This window comes from Oncorhynchus gorbuscha, linkage group LG06 (assembly GCF_021184085.1).
Source record: "Oncorhynchus gorbuscha isolate QuinsamMale2020 ecotype Even-year linkage group LG06, OgorEven_v1.0, whole genome shotgun sequence".
Lineage (NCBI taxonomy): Eukaryota > Metazoa > Chordata > Actinopteri > Salmoniformes > Salmonidae > Oncorhynchus > Oncorhynchus gorbuscha.
The window spans coordinates 96646698-96666213 of NC_060178.1; the positions used below are offsets into that span (position 1 = coordinate 96646698).

General features: G+C 45.2%; 1 protein-coding gene across 1 annotated transcript in view; it reads left to right on the forward strand.

Moving 5' to 3' along the window:
• Window positions 1-19516, forward strand: part of LOC124038595 (protein sidekick-2-like) — a 709487-nt gene that overhangs the window by 498397 nt on the left and 191574 nt on the right. Inside the window, 1 exon segment of the mRNA XM_046354647.1 lies at window positions 18084-18190. Coding sequence (XP_046210603.1) covers window positions 18084-18190 — 107 coding nt within the window.

The window sequence follows — 19516 nt, forward strand, 5'->3', positions numbered from 1 at the left end:
TGCCATCAATTTGAGTAATCCAATCGTTCAACATACAGAGAAAGAAATCCGAAAATCTACTGCTAAACTTTGTTTCAACAAGTCAAAATATGTTTCTATTGACTCCTCAGATACCCTAAAATGTAATCAAACTATAATATTTCTTTCGGAAAGAAGTATGTTCAATAGGAAACCGATTTTAGCAGGTGCATTGTGTCTTCATTGTGCGCCCAAACACGCATTTCTAAGACTGTGTCCTTCTACTAAAACTCATATTTCTGGACTGTTCTGCTTTTTCTCGACTGTTCTGCTGTGGGTGTCGAGACTTTGTTCAGGGTCTGTGGTGGGCTGTTCTGCTGGCTTCTCTGTGGGAGCGGCCAGCACTCTAATGGGTTGTTCTCTGTCACACGTCACCTTTCTCACCTTCTACTCCAGCACTCTCACCTTCTCCTCTAGTGCTCTGTTCTTCTCCTTCTTCTGAGCCTTCTTCCGCTTCTACTCTTTCTCCTGTTGAAGTTGTCTCACCACAGTCCAGAGTGCAGACATGTCTCTCTCCACCTCCAACTCTTCGGGTCTGGTTGGGTGGATGTTGTTGAGCTGGACTGTTGTCTGTGTCTGTGCTGACTGGAGTGTGTTCATCTGCTGTTCCAGCTCCACTTGCCTTACCTACAGCTGGGTGAATGTATCCTTTATTTCACAAGGTAATAGTACTCTGTGCTGGGAGGTTGACCTTCCGCTTAGGGTTGCTTATCTGTGGGGTTGATTAATGAAGAGGTCTGGTCTGACAGGCTTGGGGTGTGCTTATCTTTCTCAAGAGAGAGCTTTTCCTTCTGTGCTCCCTACTTGATTCTGTGAAAGTCCATCTGAAACGGTTTGGGAGTGCCCTGTACCAATACTGTTCCAGAATTGTACAGGTTGACATTGGCTGGCTCAAAGTCTTCGTTGTCTAGTATTCTGAGTTTCCACCCATCGCTAACACCTCCCTTCTTGACAGAGGGGTAGTTTATAAATACTGTATAGCACTGTGCCATCAAGGGGATGGTTTGTGTATAAGATTAAGTTGCTTAATTTTCCTTGTTTGTAACAGTCAGCAAAATAATTGTCCATTTGGAGCCCTTCAGTACCTTCTCATTTTCTACATCCAGGGGGTACTGTATTGTAATGAGGGAGGGGATTCAAAGGCCTCTGCATTTGAGGGGGGTTGTGAAGACATTGTTGGGCTCAAGAGTTCTCACATCTCACTTCACACTTTAGTGCTAATTGAAGTTGCAGCCGTATTTGTTCTGTCCTAGCAAGCTTGGTAACATTTGCATAGCATTCAGTCCTTATACAGTAAAATAGATTATTGTAATTTATTTTTCTTCTTGGCTTTAAAAATAGCTTCAGACTAAACACTACTTACTCAGTTCCAGGTTGGATGGTATTTTCAGGTTTCTGTTGTGCTTATTTTGCTGTTCCAGAGCATTTGCTGTCACGGATATATCTACCCATTCACATTCACTTGTAAATAAATACTCACCTTCTTCCTACTCTCCTTGTCCTGGTCTGCTTCTGGGTTCAATTTTGAAAGAACGTGACATTTGCTGTATAGTTCTTGGGAGTTAACAAAAAAAACTGAGCAAACTAGAAAGCTATTTGGCCCTAAACAGAGAGTCCACCATTTTGATAAACTCCCATATCTATTAGGTGAAATACCACAGTGCGCCATCACAGCAGTAAGATTTGTTGCCACAAGAAAATGACTACCAGTAAAGAACATATATGTTATGGCTTTATACCCCCCTGCTATATTATGGATAAAGAGTTACCTGTCTAACAGAACATACAGGGTTTTTATTAATGGAAACATCTCCAACATAATCCAGGTATAATCAAAAATTCCCCATGGCAGCTGTTTAGGACCCTTACATTTTTCAATCTTTACTAACGACATGCCACTGGCTTTGAATATGTCTTTGTATGCGTATGACTCGACACTACAGCAACTGAAATGACTGCAACTCTGAACAAAGAGCTGCAGTTAGTGTGAGAATGGGTCGCAAGATGGGTGTCAAGGAATAAGTTAGTCCTAAATATTTAAAAAAACGAAAAACATTGTATTTGGGAAAAAATAATTCACTAATCCTAAACTGATCCTAAACCTCCACTAATCCTAAACCTCAATTAAACATTGTAATGAATAATGTGGAAATTGAGCAGGTGACAAAACTGATTAGAATAAACGTGGATTGTAAACTGTCATGGTCAAAACATATTGATAGTCTATCCATAATATAGAGCTGCTCTGCCTTCTTAACAGCACTATCAACAAGGCAGGTCCTACAGGCCCTAGTGTTGTCGCACCTGGACCATTGTTCAGTCGTGTGGTCAGGTGCCACACAGAGGGATTTACAATTACAATTTACTCAGAACAAGGCAGCACGGCTGGTCCTTAAAGGTACATGTGGCGCAAACATTAATACTATGTATGTCAATCTCTCATGGCTCAAATTGGGGGAGAGATTGACTTCCATCACTACTTGTTTTAGTAATATGTTTTGACAAGCTGAATGCACCGAGCTGTCTGTTTAAACTACTAGCACACAGCTAAGACACCCAAGCATACCTCACAAGAAATGCCACCAGAGGTCTCTTCACAATCCCAAACAGATTATGGGAGTTGCACCGTACTACAAAGAACCATGATTACATGGAAATCTATTTCACATCAGACAACTGATGCAATCAGTAGAATCAGATTTAAAGAACAGATACAAATACACCTTATGGAACAGTGGGCACTGTGATGCGACACACACTGAATGTGTTGTGAGATCTCTTGTGAAAGTATTGTAATGTTTAAAAAAATGTAAAAATGTAGATGTAGAGAGAGAGAGAGAGGGAGAGAGAGAGAGAGAGAACAAACAAACTCTGGTTAGTCACCCTGAAGGTTTAGGCTCAAGACTGAGGAGTGAAATCTCCACAGGTGTCCTCAAGGTCAGACTGCGGAGCACAAGCACCACCTCACAGCTTTCTCACCTCTCTCCCCCTCTCTTTCTAAATATCCTTACATCGTTCCGGAGGATTCTCTGATTCAACCCCCTCCCTTACCAGTTACTCAAGTTAATGCTACTTCCATAGCATGTTGCGCTACGTATATGCAAAACAGCCATTCTGTTTAATAGCGTTAGCTGCCAAAACACGTGTCTTAAACGAGAAGTGTCGCAAACGCCGCTAGCTTACCTCTAGCTTACTGTTAGCTCCTAATTAGTCTGTTAACATTAATAGACACCAGAAGTAATTTAGTCCAGTTGCTCTGTGCAACCATGCTAACCCCAACACTAATATGGTTTGATCCCTCATTACGGACTGGTTGTTACAGCCTCCTCTGGCTCCTCCCTCCCCTGATCCCCACATCACACTATCGACCCGGGCCCCTGTCAATCAATATTTCCTCCTCTGTTATGCAGGTGAAGGAGGACCCAAACGCGACTTAACAGAAACAGAGTTTATTAATGCTCAAAACCGAATAACTGAAATCCTCTAGATAGTAGAGGGGAAAACAACTGGAGAAGCGGCCACAGACTGCAGGTCGCTTCGGGTAGGCGCAGGCCGTAGTCAACTGAGACACCTGCTCACACGCAGCGTCTGAAGAAGGCACAAAACACGACAGGACAGGGTGATACACAATCACGGCAAAAAACACGACAGGACAGGGCGAAACGCAATTACAGCATGGAATACAAAACAAGGAACCGATGGAACAGGAACGGATCACAAAGGAATAAATAGGGAGTCTAATCAGGGGAAAGGATCGGGAACAGGTGTGGGAAGGCTAAATGATGATTAGGGGAATAGGAACAGCTGGGAGCAGGAACGGAACGACAGAGAGAAGAGAGAGCGAGAGAGTGAAAGGGGAGGGGAGAGAGAGGGATAGAACCAAACAAGACCAGCAGAGGGAAACGAATAGCATGGGGAGCACAGGGACAAGACATGACAATAAATGACAAACATGACAGTACCCCCCACTCACCGAGCGCCTCCTGGCGCACTCGAGGAGGAATCCTGGCGGCAACGGAGGAAATCATCGATGAGCGAACGGTCCAGCACGTCCCGAGACGGAACCCAACTCCTCTCCTCAGGACCGTAACCCTCCCAATCCACTAGGTATTGGTGACCCCGTCCCCGAGAACGCATGTCCATAATTTTATGTACCTTGTAAATAGGTGCGCTCTCGACAAGGACGGGAGGGGGAGGGAAGACGAACGGGGGTGCGAAGAAAGGGCTTAACACAGGAGACATGGAAGACAGGATGGACGCGACGAAGATGTCGCGGAAGAAGCAGTCGCACAGCGACAGGATTGACGACCTGGGAGACACGGAACGGACCAATGAACCGCGGAGTCAACTTACGAGAAGCTGTCGTAAGAGGAAGGTTGCGAGTGGAAAGCCACACTCTCTGGCCGCAACAATACCTTGGACTCTTAATCCTGCGTTTATTGGCGGCTCTCACCGTCTGTGCCCTGTAACGGCAAAGTGCAGACCTCACCCTCCTCCAGGTGCGCTCACAACGTTGGACAAACGCTTGAGCGGAGGGAACGCTGGACTCGGCAAGCTGGGATGAGAACAGAGGAGGCTGGTAACCCAGACTACTCTGAAACGGAGATAACCCGGTAGCAGACGAAGGAAGCGAATTGTGAGCGTATTCTGCCCAGGGGAGCTGTTCTGCCCAAGACGCAGGGTTCCTGAAAGAAAGGCTGCGTAGTATGCGACCAATCGTCTGATTGGCCCTCTCTGCTTGACCGTTAGACTGGGGATGAAACCCGGAAGAGAGACTGACGGACGCACCAATCAAACGACAGAACTCCCTCCAAAACTGTGACGTGAATTGCGGACCTCTGTCTGAAACGGCGTCTAACGGGAGGCCATGAATTCTGAATACATTCTCAATAATGATTTGTGCCGTCTCCTTAGCGGAAGGAAGTTTAGCGAGGGAATGAAATGTGCCGCCTTAGAGAACCTATCGACAACCGTCAGAATCACAGTCTTCCCCGCAGACAAAGGCAGACCGGTAATGAAGTCTAAGGCAATGTGAGACCATGGTCGAGAAGGAATGGGGAGCGGTCTGAGACGACCGGCAGGAGGAGAGTTACCCGACTTAGTCTGCGCGCAGTCCGAACAGGCAGCCACGAAACGGCGCGTGTCACGCTCCTGAGTCGGCCACCAAAAGCGCTGGCGAATAGACGCAAGAGTGCCTCGAACACCGGGATGACCCGCTAACTTGGCAGAGTGAGCCCACTGAAGAACAGCCAGACGAGTGGAAACAGGAACGAAAAGGAGGTTACTAGGACAAGCGCGCGGCGACGCAGTGTGCGTGAGTGCTTGCTTAACCTGTCTTTCAATTCCCCAGACTGTTAACCCGACAACACGCCCATAAGGAAGAATCCCCTCGGGATCAGTAGAAGCCACAGAAGAACTAAACAGACGGGATAAGGCATCAGGCTTGGTGTTCTTGCTACCCGGACGGTAAGAAATCACAAACTCGAAACGAGCGAAAAACAACGCCCAACGAGCTTGACGGGCATTAAGTCGTTTGGCAGAACGGATGTACTCAAGGTTCTTATGGTCTGTCCAAACGACAAAAGGAACGGTCGCCCCCTCCAACCACTGTCGCCATTCGCCTAGGGCTAAGCGGATGGCGAGCAGTTCACGGTTACCCACATCATAGTTGCGCTCAGATGGCGACAGGCGATGAGAAAAATAAGCGCAAGGATGAACCTTATCGTCAGACTGGGAGCGCTGGGATAGAATGGCTCCCACGCCTACCTCTGAAGCGTCAACCTCGACAATGAATTGTCTAGTGACGTCAGGAGTAACGAGGATAGGAGCGGACGTAAAACGTTCTTTTAGAAGATCAAAAGCTCCCTGGGCGGAACCGGACCACTTAAAACACGTCTTGACAGAAGTAAGAGCTGTGAGAGGGGCAGCAACTTGACCGAAATTACGAATGAAACGCCGATAGAAATTAGCGAAACCTAAGAAGCGCTGCAACTCGACACGTGACCTTGGAACGGGCCAATCACTGACAGCTTGGACCTTAGCGGAATCCATCTGAATGCCTTCAGCGGAAATAACGGAACCGAGAAAAGTAACGGAGGAGACATGAAAAGAGCACTTCTCAGCCTTTACGTAGAGACAATTTTCTAAAAGGCGCTGTAGAACACGTCGAACGTGCTGAACATGAATCTCGAGTGACGGAGAAAAAATCAGGATATCGTCAAGATAGACAAAAACAAAAATGTTCAGCATGTCTCTCAGAACATCATTAACTAATGCCTGAAAAACAGCTGGCGCATTGGCGAGACCGAACGGCAGAACCCGGTACTCAAAATGCCCTAACGGAGTATTAAACGCCGTTTTCCACTCGTCCCCCTCTCTGATGCGCACGAGATGGTAAGCGTTACGAAGGTCCAACTTAGTAAAGCACCTGGCTCCCTGCAGAATCTCGAAGGCTGATGACATAAGGGGAAGCGGATAACGATTCTTAACCGTTATGTCATTCAGCCCTCGATAATCCACGCAGGGGCGCAGAGTACCGTCCTTCTTCTTAACAAAAAGAACCCCGCCCCGGCCGGAGAGGAAGAAGGCACTATGGTACCGGCGTCAAGAGACACAGACAAATAATCCTCGAGAGCCTTACGTTCGGGAGCCGACAGAGAGTATAGTCTACCTCGAGGAGGAGTGGTCCCTGGAAGGAGATCAATACTACAATCATACGACCGGTGAGGAGGAAGGGAGTTGGCTCGGGACCGACTGAAGACCGTGCGCAGATCATGATATTCCTCCGGCACTCCTGTCAAATCGCCAGGTTCCTCCTGAGAAGTAGGGACAGAAGAAATGGGAGGGATGGCAGACATTAAACACTTCACATGACAAGAAACGTTCCAGGATAGGATAGAATTACTAGACCAATTAATAGAAGGATTATGACATACAAGCCAGGGGTGACCCAAAACAACAGGTGTAAACGGTGAACGGAAAATCAAAAAAGACATAGTCTCACTGTGGTTACCAGATACTGTGAGAGTTAAAGGTAGTGTCTCAAATTTGATACTGGGAAGATGACTACCATCTAAGGCAAACATGGGCGTAGGCCTGTCTAACGGTCTGAAAGGAATGTTATGTTTCCGAGCCCATGCTTCGTCCATGAAACAACCCTCAGCCCCAGAGTCAATCAAAGCACTGCATGTAGCACCCGAACCGGTCCAGCGTAGATGGACCGACATAGTAGTACAAGATCTAGATGAAGGGACCTGAGTAGTAGCGCTCACCAGTAGCCCTCCGCTTACTGATGGGCTCTGGCCTCTTACTGGACATGAAATAACAAAATGTCCAGCAACTCCGCAATAGAGGCACAGGCGGTTGGTGATCCTCTGTTCCCTCTCCTTATTCGAGATGCGAATCCCTCCCAGCTGCATGGGCTCAGTCTCAAAGCCAGAGGGAGATGGTTGCGATGCGGAGCAGGGAAACACCGTTGATGCGAGCTCTCTTCCACGAGCCCGGTGACGAAGATCTACCCGTCGTTCTATGCGGATGGCGAGAGCAATCAAGGAGTCCACATCTGAAGGAACCTCCCGGGAGAGAATCTCATCCTTAACCACTGCGTGGAGTCCCTCCAGAAAACGAGCGAGCAGCGCCGGCTCGTTCCACTCACTAGAGGCAGCAAGAGTGCGAAACTCAATGGAATAATCCGTTATGGACCGTTCACCTTGGCATAAGGAAGCCAGGGCCCTAGAAGCCTCCTCACCAAAAACTGAACGGTCAAAAACCCGAATCATCTCCTCCTTAAAGTTCTGGAATCTGTTAGAGCAATCAGCCCTTGCCTCCCAGATAGCTGTGCCCCATTCTCGAGCCCGGCCAGTAAGGAGTGAAATGACGAAAGCAACCCGAGCTCTCTCTCTAGAGTATGTGTGGGGTTGGAGAGAGAACACAATCTCACACTGCGTGAGAAAGGAGCGGCACTCAGTGGGCTGCCCGGAGTAGCAAGGTGGGTTATTAACCCTGGGTTCAGGAGGCTCGGCAGGCCAGGGAGTAACAGGTGGCACGAGACGTAGACTCTGGAACTGTCCAGAGAGGTCGGAAACCTGAGCGGCCAGGTTCTCCACGGCATGACGAGCAGCAGACAATTCCTGCTCGTGTCTGCCGAGCATGGCTCCTTGGATCTCGACGGCAGTGTAACGAGCGTCTGAAGTCGCTGGGTCCATTCTTTGATCGGTTCCTTCTGTTATGCAGGTGAAGGAGGACCCAAACGCGACTTAACAGAAACAGAGTTTATTAATGCTCAAAACCGAATAACTGAAATCCTCTAGATAGTAGAGGGGAAAACAACTGGAGAAGCGGCCACAGACTGCAGGTCGCCGGGTAGGCGCAGGCCGTAGTCAACTGAGACACCTGCTCACACGCAGCGTCTGAAGAAGGCACAAAACACGACAGGACAGGGTGATACACAATCACGGCAAAAAACACGACAGGACAGGGCGAAACGCAATTACAGCATGGAATACAAAACAAGGAACCGATGGAACAGGAACGGATCACAAAGGAATAAATAGGGAGTCTAATCAGGGGAAAGGATCGGGAACAGGTGTGGGAAGGCTAAATGATGATTAGGGGAATAGGAACAGCTGGGAGCAGGAACGGAACGACAGAGAGAAGAGAGAGCGAGAGAGTGAAAGGGGGAGGGGGAGAGAGAGGGATAGAACCAAACAAGACCAGCAGAGGGAAACGAATAGCATGGGGAGCACAGGGACAAGACATGACAATAAATGACAAACATGACATCCTCTCCCTCCCTCATTCACTCCCTCCCTCCTCCTGGCCCTCTGTCGACCTCTCTTTAGTTTCTTACAGTACCTGCTCTGAATGTCTCCCTGCTGCCTTTGCTACAGTAAATTATATAATAATGGTGTAACAGTGAATATGGAATAACAAAAATGCTGTTTCCTGACGATGAATTTTATTAATTATTATTGAAAATATATCAAGAGGAGTGGAGTTATTATTTTCAACCATATTAGAGGCGGAGGTCCAAGGTCCCTTTCCTCGTACCTGCTTCTCCATTGAATTGAGAATCAACTGCATCCAAAAATCACAAGAACATGTAGAAAAACAGTTGTGAATGAAGCACAGAAACACAGTGGACACAGAAACACAGCAGTCAACAGGGTTATTCTATACTGTTCATTGACTACAGCTCAGCTTTCAACACCATAGTACCCTCCAAGCTCATCATCAAGCTGGAGGCACTGGGCCTCAACCCCACCTTGTGCAGTTAGGTCCTGACTTTTCTCTGGGGCCGCCACCTGGTGGTGAAGGTAGGAAACAGCATCTCCACCTCGCTGACACTCAACACTGGGGCCCCTCAAGGGTGCATGCTCAGCTCCCTCCTGTACTCCCTGTTCACCCATGACTGCGTGGCCATGCACACCTCCAACTCAATCATCAAGTTTGTAGATGACACAACAGTAGTGGGCTTGATTACCAACAACGACGAGACTCGGAGTGTGGTGTCAGGAAAACATCCTCTCACGCAACGTAAATAAAACAAAGGAGATGATCGTGGACTTCAGGAAACAGCAGAGGGAGCAGCCCCCTATCCACAACGAAGGGACAGTAGTGGAGAAAGTGGAAAGTTTAAGGTCCTAGGCATACACATCAACGACAAACTGAAATTGTCCACCCACACAGATTGTGTGGTGAAGTTGGCGCAACAACACCTCTTCAACATCAGGAAGCTGAAGAAATTTGTCTTGTCACCCGAAACCCTGAGAAACTTTTACAGATCCACAAATGAGAGCATCCTGTCGGGCTGTATCACTGCCTGGTACGGCAACTGCTTGTCCCTCAACCACAAGGCTCTGCAGAGCATTTCGCGGTCTGCACAATACATCACTGGGGTCAAACTACCTGCCTTCCATGACAGCTATAGCACCCGATGTCACAGGAAGGCAAAAAAGATAATCAAAGACAACAACCACCTGAGACACTGACTGTTCACACTGCTACCATCCAGACAGCGAAGTCAGTACAGGTGAATCAAAGCTCGGACCGAGAAACTGAAGAACAGCTTCTACCTCAATGCCAACAGACTGCTAAACAGCAATCACTAACTCAGAGAGGCTGCTGTCTACATGGAGACCCAATCACTGGCCACTTTGGATCACTAGTCACTTTAAACAATGCCACTTTAAATAATGCCACTTTAATAATGTTTCCATACATTGCTCATATCATAGGTATATACTGTATTTTATACCATCTATTGCACTTTGCCTATGCCGCTCGCTTAGCCATATATTTATATGTACATATTCTCACTCACCCCGTTAGATTTGTGTGTATTAAGTAGTTCTTGGGGAATTGTTAGATTACATGTTAGATATTACTGCGCTATCGGAACCAGAAGCACAAGCATTTCTCTACACTCGCATTAACATCTGCTAACCATGTGTATGTGACAAATAACATTTGATTTGAGTGTGCAAAAATGGTCCTCTTCTCTTTCCAGTTCCAGGCAGACCTTGGTCCCTTTCTTTCTCCAGATGATGTGTGTCTGGCTGGCCTGTTTGTCATCTTTCCCTCTCTCTTCCTCCTCTCCCCTTTAGCTCGCTGTCTCTCTCTTTCTCCATTTCTTGCTTTCTCTCTCTCTCACACTCTCTCTCTATCTTGCTCTCTCTCTCTTGCTCTCTCTCTCTTTCTCGCTCTTTTTCTCTCCTTCTTATCCCCTCTGTCTGGGCAGATCTCCTTTCCTTCCCCACTCTATTGTGTCTATTGATCTCCAACTGAGGTCAATAGCTTTTTAAAGCATCAAGATCGAAACTCCAAACTATCCTGCTCTATACTCCCTTGCGTTCCCTCCCTCCCCTAATCCCTCTCTGTCTCGCTCCTCTTTTCTCCGCAGCATTGATCCGCAGGTTCAGGGAGTGCTTTCCCACTAGAGTAATTTGTAGCCCAAGGTCTCCAGGTTATGTTCCTTTATATCTAACTTTTGGATCGCAGACAGGAAGCGCTAAGTATATAAATGGTTAACTGTAAAGAAAAAGGGGTTAATTTACTGGAGCTATTTACAGAGCCAGAGCTCAGATCATAACTTTAAGGTAATATAATCACTTTTAACTCAGTATTAACTGGATGCTACTAGATAGAAATGAAATGTTATGACAAGTCATCAGGGCAGAACAAAATCGTTTTGAAGACTTAAAAAAACAATTAGGCCATGAGGTTGTTACATGCTTCTAAAGATGGGTTTGTTTTTGCCTCTGAAATACCAGAGCTAAACAGGCATTGTGATCAGCTCCCCTATTGTTGACGATGTGTAACTTCAGCCTTGCACAGAGAAGAGAGTTGCAGTACCACAATTACCCTGATTGTCGACATGAAAGTCCCTTTTTCCTGTTTGACCTTCTCAAACTAAGAGTTTGTGTGGGAAAATGAATATACCAGACACTACCTCACTGTAGGACAGAAAGTAGTGAAATATAATAGACCAAAGGAAAGAGATGTCCCTTTGGTGTAGTGGAGTCTGCCTCCCTGACCAAAGCCCCAGGCATTGTGTTTCATTCCAGTGTCAAACACATGAAGGGATTTTGACCTTTTATTAATCATCTCGGAGAGTCCAGATGGTGTCCCTGCTTTCTCTGCATTTCTCCTTTTATGGTCATTTCCTTGTGTGATATCCCCCTTCTTTGGTAGCAGACATTTTACTCTCTGCAGCCAGACTCAGAGAGCATGACGACTTACGAAGTGTTAGTGTCCTATCGTTACGTTGACATTATTACTCCATCCTGCTTAGGTATGGTATTGAATATGATGTGTTAGGCTGTCCCCACATGGGACGGAGTAGGTACTGCAGCTCCATGGGGCGTACAGTGAACTCAAGGTCATAGGGAGGGTGTGGGTGGGCTGTTGACTGGTGGATGTGTACATAACACCTGCACTGCTGATGTTGCTGCTTTCATCTCTTTAGGGCTAGGGTCTGCTTCAGTAACACACTCTGGAATAGATAGGGAGAGCTGTAATTTCTATTTTCAAAATACTCTTCAATCACATTTCTTTATAATGGTTCACAATTTTGTGGCCCCCTTTCACCCTACATTGATATCAGAAGTCTGATGGCACTATGGTGTGATAAGAGAGTGTGCTAAATGAACTAAATATACATGTAAAGTACCGGTCAAAAGTTTTAGAATGCATACTCATTCAAGGGTTTTTCTTTATTTTTACTATTTTCTACATTGTGGAACAATAGTTAAGACATCAAAACTATGAAATAATGCATATGAAATCACAAATCAAAATATATTTAATATTTGAAATTCTTCAAATTGCCACCCTTTGCCTTAATGACAGCTTTGCACACTCATGGCATTTTCTCAACCAGCTTCAGCTGGAATGCTTTTTCAGCAGTCTTGAAGGAATTCCCACATAATCTGAGCACTTGTTGGCTGCTTTTTCTTCACTCTGCGGTCGGACTCATCCCAAACCCTCTCAATTTGGTTGAGATCAGGGGATTGTGGAGGTTTGGTAAAATAGCCGTTACACAGCCTGGAGGTGTGTTGGGTCATTATTCTGTTGACAAACAAATGATAGTCCCACTAAGCCCAAACCAGAAGGATTGACATATCGCTGCAGAATGCTGTGGTAGCCATGCTGGTAAAGTGTGCCTTGAACTCTAAATAAATCAGTGACACTGTCACCAGCAAAGCACCCCCACCCCATAACACCTCCTCCTTCTCCTCCATGCTTTACGGTGGGAAATACACATGTGGAGATCATCAGTTCACCCACACCGCGTTTCACAAAGACACAGCGGTTGGATCCAAAACTTTCCAATTCGGACTCCAGACCAAAGGACACATTTCCACCGGTCTAACGTCCATTGCTCATGTTTCTTGGCCCAAACAAGTGTCTTCTTATTATGAGTGTCCTTTAGTAGTGGTTTATTTGCAGTAATTCGTGCATGAAGGCCTGAGTCATACAGTCTCCTCTGAATGGTTGATGTTGAGATGTGTCTGTCACTTGAACTCTGTGAATCAAATCAAATCAAATCAAATGTATTTATATAGCCCTTCGTACATCAGCTGATATCTCAAAGTGCTGTACAGAAACCCAGCCTAAAACCCCAAACAGCAAGCAATGCAGGTGTAGAAGCACGGTGGCTAGGAAAAACTCCCTAGAAAGGCCAAAACCTAGGAAGAAACCTAGAGAGGAACCAGGCTATGTGGGGTGGCCAGTCCTCTTCTGGCTGTGCCGGGTGGAGATTATAACAGAACATGGCCAAGATGTTCAAATGTTCATAAATGACCAGCATGGTCGAATAATAATTAGGCAGAACAGTTGAAACTGGAGCAGCAGCACAGTCAGGTGGACTGGGGACAGCAAGGAGTCATCATGTCAGGTCGTCCTTGGGCTCAGGTCCTCCGAGAGAGAGAAAGAAAGAGAGAATTAGAGAGAGCATATGTGGGGTAGCCAGTCCTCTTCTGGCTGTGCTGGGTGGAGATTATAACAGAACATGGCCAAGATGTTCAAATGTTCATAAATGACCAGCATAGTCAAATAATAGCACCTGGCATGGCCAGGTGGACTGGGGACAGCAAGGAGTCATCATGTCAGGTAGTCCTGGGGCATGGTCCTAGGGCTCAGGTCCTCCGAGAGAGAGAAACAAAGAAAGAAGGAGAGAATTAGAGAACGCACACTTAGATTCACACAGGACACCGAATAGGACAGGAGAAGTACTCCAGATATAACAAACTGACCCTAGCCCCCCGACACAAACTACTGCAGCATAAATACTGGAGGCTGAGACAGGAGGGGTCAGGAGACACTTTGGCCCCATCCGAGGACACCCCCGGACAGGGCCAAACATGAAGGATATAACCCCACCCACTTTTCCAAAGCACAGCCCCCACACCACTAGAGGGATGTCTTCAACCACATTTATTTGGGCTGCAATTTCTGTGGCTGATAATGAACTTATCCTCTAGAGCAGAGGTAACTCTGTGTCTTCCTTTCTGTGGCGGTCCTCATGAGAGACAGTTTCATCATAGCGCTTGATGGTTTTTGCGACTGCACTTGAAGAAACTATCAAAGTCCTTGAAATGTTCTGTATTGACAGACCTTCATCTCTTAAAGTAATGATGAACTGTCATTTCTCTTTGCTTATTTGAGCTGTTCTTGCCATAATATGTTCTTTGTCATTTAACAAATAGGGGTAACTTCTGTATACCACCCCTACCTTGTCACATCACAACTGATTGGCTCAAACGCATTAAGAAGGAAAGACATTCCACAAATAAACTTTTAAGAAGACACACCTGCTATTGAAATGCATTCCACATGACTACCTCATGAAGCTGGTTGAGAGAATGCCAAGAGTGTGCAAATCTGTCATCAAGGCAAAGGGTGACTAATTGACAAAACTCAAATGTAAAATTGATTTTGATTTGTTTAACACTTTTTTGGTTGCTACATGATTCCATGTGTTATTTCCTGGTTTTGCTGTCTTCACTATTATTCTACAATTTATAAAATAATAAAAATAAAGACAAACATTTGAATGAGTAGTTGTTCTTGAACTTTTGACCGGTAGTGTATATGTGAAAATGAACAGTTGCAAAGCATGCTGAGTTTAGTTCTATTGAGCGCCACCCCTGAAACAAGGCCAATAATAATACCCAGTGTGCTTTGCAATTCATTTTGGTCAGTTAATGTTCATTTAGCAGCAGGGCCATGTTCAGACCTTTTGGGGCGGGGCGCATGTGAATTTAAAAATTATGGCAACCCCCCCAAAAAAATGTATGCATCCGCACTCACAGACTAGCTGAGCAATTATTAGAAGAAGAGGCAAAGCAGACCAATCTGATGAGGAAAGTACTCAGCTCTTATAAACAATGACCAACACATTTCCAGTCAACATAAAAGATTGTAAGAAATATTGTAGCCGACTATATTCAACCTAACTCCATTTGTTCAGTCCTATCAAGTTATCCCAGTGGTTTAAAAATATATATATATTTTTTTTTTACCCCCCTTTTTCTCCAGAATTATGTTCTTGTCTGATCGCTGCAGCTCCCCAACGGGCTCGGGAGAGGCAAAGCTCGAGTCATGCACATGTGCACATGCGAACATGCACCCACAATTGCCGAGCAAATGTAGCCTTTCGTTACAGCCATAAACAGTGATGAGTTTTCAACACTCAAGATAAGCTACAGAAATAAACTGCGTTTTACACCTGCATTTACAGCTGAAAGTAATTCATGTTAGCAACCAATATCTGCTAGGGATGGATACATCATGTCACTTATCTGGAGTCCAGAGCGAGCAAAATGATACAGCCTAGGCTACTTGGAGGTTGCAGGATCAGATGGAAAGCATGTTCTGTTTGTGCCAGGCAAAACTGGAGGATATTAAACAAGTTCTTTCTGGTCACTAATCTGGATATGTGTGCCAGCCAATGATAATGACTGGTCATTGGTCAACAATCAAGAAGCACATCTTTTTGGTTCTGAAACATAGTTAAGAATTTAACAACGACTTGTGGAAAGTGGGCTCAGAACAGCGACGGCAAAAAATAAAGGAAATGATACCACCACTGAAAAAGGCACTTTGGAGACAGTAAGGAGCATGTACTCGACACAGGTAGAGCCCTATCTATGCAAGTGCCTGTTTAGCCAGAGTGACTTCAGTGTATTCAACTAAGGTAGATGAACAACATATCACAGCTATATCAAGTAAAATGCATCTTTGACCGTTTCTGAGAATGTTGTTGCTGTGTGTTGTTGCGCTACTTGCAAATATACAGTATTTCAGAGTATTAAAATACAAAATGCATGTATTTTCATGAATTCATTTCAAAATGCATGTATTTCAATGAGTGCATTTCAAAATACATGTATTTAAATCAATGCATTTCAAAATAAATGTATCTTTTTGTACATTTTTAAATCAAATCAAACTTTATTTGTCACATGCATCGAATACAATTGTAGACCTTACCGTGTAATGCTTACTTACAAGCCCTTAACCAACAGTGCAGTTCAAGAAGAGTTAAGAAAATATTTTCCAAAGTAAAAAAAGAAAATAAACATTTATAAAATAACAATAAAGAGGTAATATACAGGAGGTACTAGTACAGAGTCAGTGTGCGGGGGTACAGGTTAGTTGAGATCATTTAATACGTAGGGGTGAAGTGACTATGCATAGATAAAAAACAGAGAGTAGCAGCAGTGAACAAAACAAGTGTGGGGGAGGGGTCAATGAAAAAGTCTGGTGTATTGTAGGTACTCCAGTAATGGGGGTATTGTAGGTAGGTACCAGTAATGGGGGTATTGTAGGTACTCCAGTAATGGGGGTATTGTAGGTACTCCAGTAATGGGGGTATTGTAGGTACTCCAGTAATGGGGGTATTGTAGGTACTCCAGTAATGGGGGTATTGTAGGTACACCAGTAATGGGGGTATTGTAGGTACACCAGTAATGGGGGTATTGTAGGTCCAGTAATGGGGGTATTGTAGGTACACCAGTAATGGGGGTATTGTAGGTACTCCAGTAATGGGGGTATTGTAGGTACTCCAGTAATGGGGGTATTGTAGGTACTCCAGTAATGGGGGTATTGTAGGTACTCCAGTAATGGGGTTATTGTAGGTACACCAGTCATGTGGGGGTATTGTAGGTACTCCAGTAATGGGGGTATTGTAGGTACACCAGTAATGGGGGGTATTGTAGGTACTCCAGTCATTGGGGGGTATTGTAGATACACTAGTCATGTGGGGGTATTGTAGGTACACCAGTAATGGGGGGTATTGTAGGTACTCCAGTAATGGGGGGTATTGTAGATACACCAGTCATGTGTGGGTATTGTAGGTACTCCAGTAATGGGGGGTATTGTAGGTACTCCAGTAATGGGGGTATTGTAGGTACTCCAGTAATGGGGGGTATTGTAGGTACTCCAGTAATGGGGGGTATTGTAGGTACACCAGTCATGTGGGGTATTGTAGGTACTCCAGTAATGGGGGGTATTGTAGGCACACCAGTCATGTGTGGGGTATTGTAGGTACTCCAGTAATGGGGGTATTGTAGGTACACCAGTCATGTGGGGGTATTGTAGGTACTCCAGTAATGGGGGTATTGTAGGTACACCAGTCATGTGTGGGGTATTGTAGGTACTCCAGTAATGGGGACATTGTAGATACACCAGTCATGTGTGGGGTGTTATAGGTACTCCAGTAATGGGGATATTGTAGATACACCAGTCATGTGGTGGTATTGTAGGTACACCAGTAATGGGGGGTATTGTAGGTACACCAGTAATGGGGGGTATTGTAGGTACTCCAGTCATTGTGGGGTATTGTAGGTACTCCAGTCATTGTGGGGTATTGTAGATACATTAGTCATGTGTGGGGTATTGTAGATACATTAGTCATGTGTGGGGTATTGTAGGTACTCCAGTAATGGGGGGTATTGTAGGTACTCCAGTCATGTGGGGTATTTAAGTTACTCCAGTCATGTGGGGTATTTAAGTTACTCCAGTCATGTGGGATATTTAAGTTACTCCAGTCATGTGGGGTATTTAAGTTACTCCAGTCATGGGGGTATTTAAGTTACTCCAGTCATGTGGGGGTATTTAAGTTACTCCAGTCATGTGGGTATTTAAGATACACCAGTCATGTGTGGGGTATTTAGGTTACTCCAGTCATGTGGGGTATTTAAGTTACTCCAGTCATGTGAGGGTATTTAAGTTACTCCAGTCATGTGGGGTATTTAAGTTACTCCAGTCATGTGGGGTATTTAAGTTACTCCAGTCATGTGGGGTATTTAAGTTACTCCAGTCATGTGGGGGTATTTAAGTTACTCCAGTCATGTGGGGTATTTAAGTTACTCCAGTCATGTGGGGTATTTAAGTTACTCCAGTCATGTGGGGGTATCGTGTGTTTAGACAAATAATGTCGCTAAAGGCTTACTTCATTTTGATTCATGTATGTATTGTGCGTGTTTCAACAATCTAATGTGTGTGTATCGCATGTGATCCAGATATCTAACATATGTGTGAAATATGTGTGTGTTTTGCAGGTACTTGATTCCCTCCCTGGACCGTTCCCATGCTGGCTTCTACCAATGTATCATCAGGAACCGTGTTGGAGCCTTACTACAGAGGAGGACTGAAGTTCAGGTTGCATGTAAGTGACTGTGTCTGGCAGTCAGTTCAGGAAGTCAACTAAATTGACAATTTAATAATCATATACTTTTCTATATTCTGAAAAGTAGAATATAATATTTGAAAGTTTGAAAATGTTTTATTCAAATCATTTCCTAAATTGACATGTTTTTGTATGTGTGTGCAAGAGGGTGGGCCTGTGTGCTTTCATGCAAGTGTGTGTGTGTGTGTGTGTGTGTGTGTGTGTGTGTGTGTGTGTGTGTGTGGTGTGTGTGTGTGTGTGTGTGTGTGTGTGTGTGTGTACACCAGTGTGTGTGTGTGTGTGTGACACACCAGTGTGTGTGTGTGTGTGTGTGTGACACACCAGTCATGTGTGTGTGTGTGTGTGCACGCTCATGAAACCAACTGGATTGCAGGAAGTGTGTGTGAGTATCCCCATGATGATACTCTGCCTGTCGAGTAAGCAGTGTTACAGAGTATCCAGAGAGGTTCCCTTTGCTAGGAGCTGTTGAAAAGTGTGCCAGCTGGGGAGAAAATATCTACCTGCATCTCATTGACTGAGCCTATGTCCCCCCGGACAGCTGTTCCACTCAACCCTCTCATTAGATGGATTATGTTGTGCTGTGGTTTTTATATGACTGCCACTTATTTTATTCCCTTATTTGACAACAACATCTGTTAATCTCATGTTGAGTTTTTTTTTAAATACATGAAAACAATTGTTTATCTAGTACTCCCTTCTCTAGTACTCTGTAGTATTCCCATCCCGAGTACGACCTAGTACTCTCATCCCTAGTACTCTCCTCCATAGTACTCCCTGGTACTATCCTCCCTAGACTCCCCTCCCTAGTACTCCCTAGTACTGGAGGAAATCAGTTGTACAACTGACTAGGTATCCCCCTTTCACTGTTTTCCCTTACTCTCATCCCTAGTACTCCCAAGTACTATCCTCCATAGTACTCCCCTAACCTAATACTCCCAAGTACTATCCTCCCTAGTGCTCCCTAGCACTGTCCTCCCAAGTACTTCCCTAACCTAGTACTCCCTAGTATTCTCCTCCTTAGTACTCCCCTTCTTATTATTTGAGTAATCTCCTCCCTAGTGCTATCTAGTACTCTCCTCACTAGTACTTCCCTCCCTAGTACTCTATTCCCAAGCCCCCCCTTCATATTATTCTCTCTTACTTTCCTCCCTAGTACTCCCTAGTAAACTCCTCCCTCATAATTCCTTGTACTCTCCTCCCTGGTACTCTCCTCCCTAGTACTCCCTAGTACTGTCTTACCTAGTTATCTCCTCCCTAGTACGCTCTGCCATAGTACTCCCCTCCCTAGTACTCCCTTCTATTTAC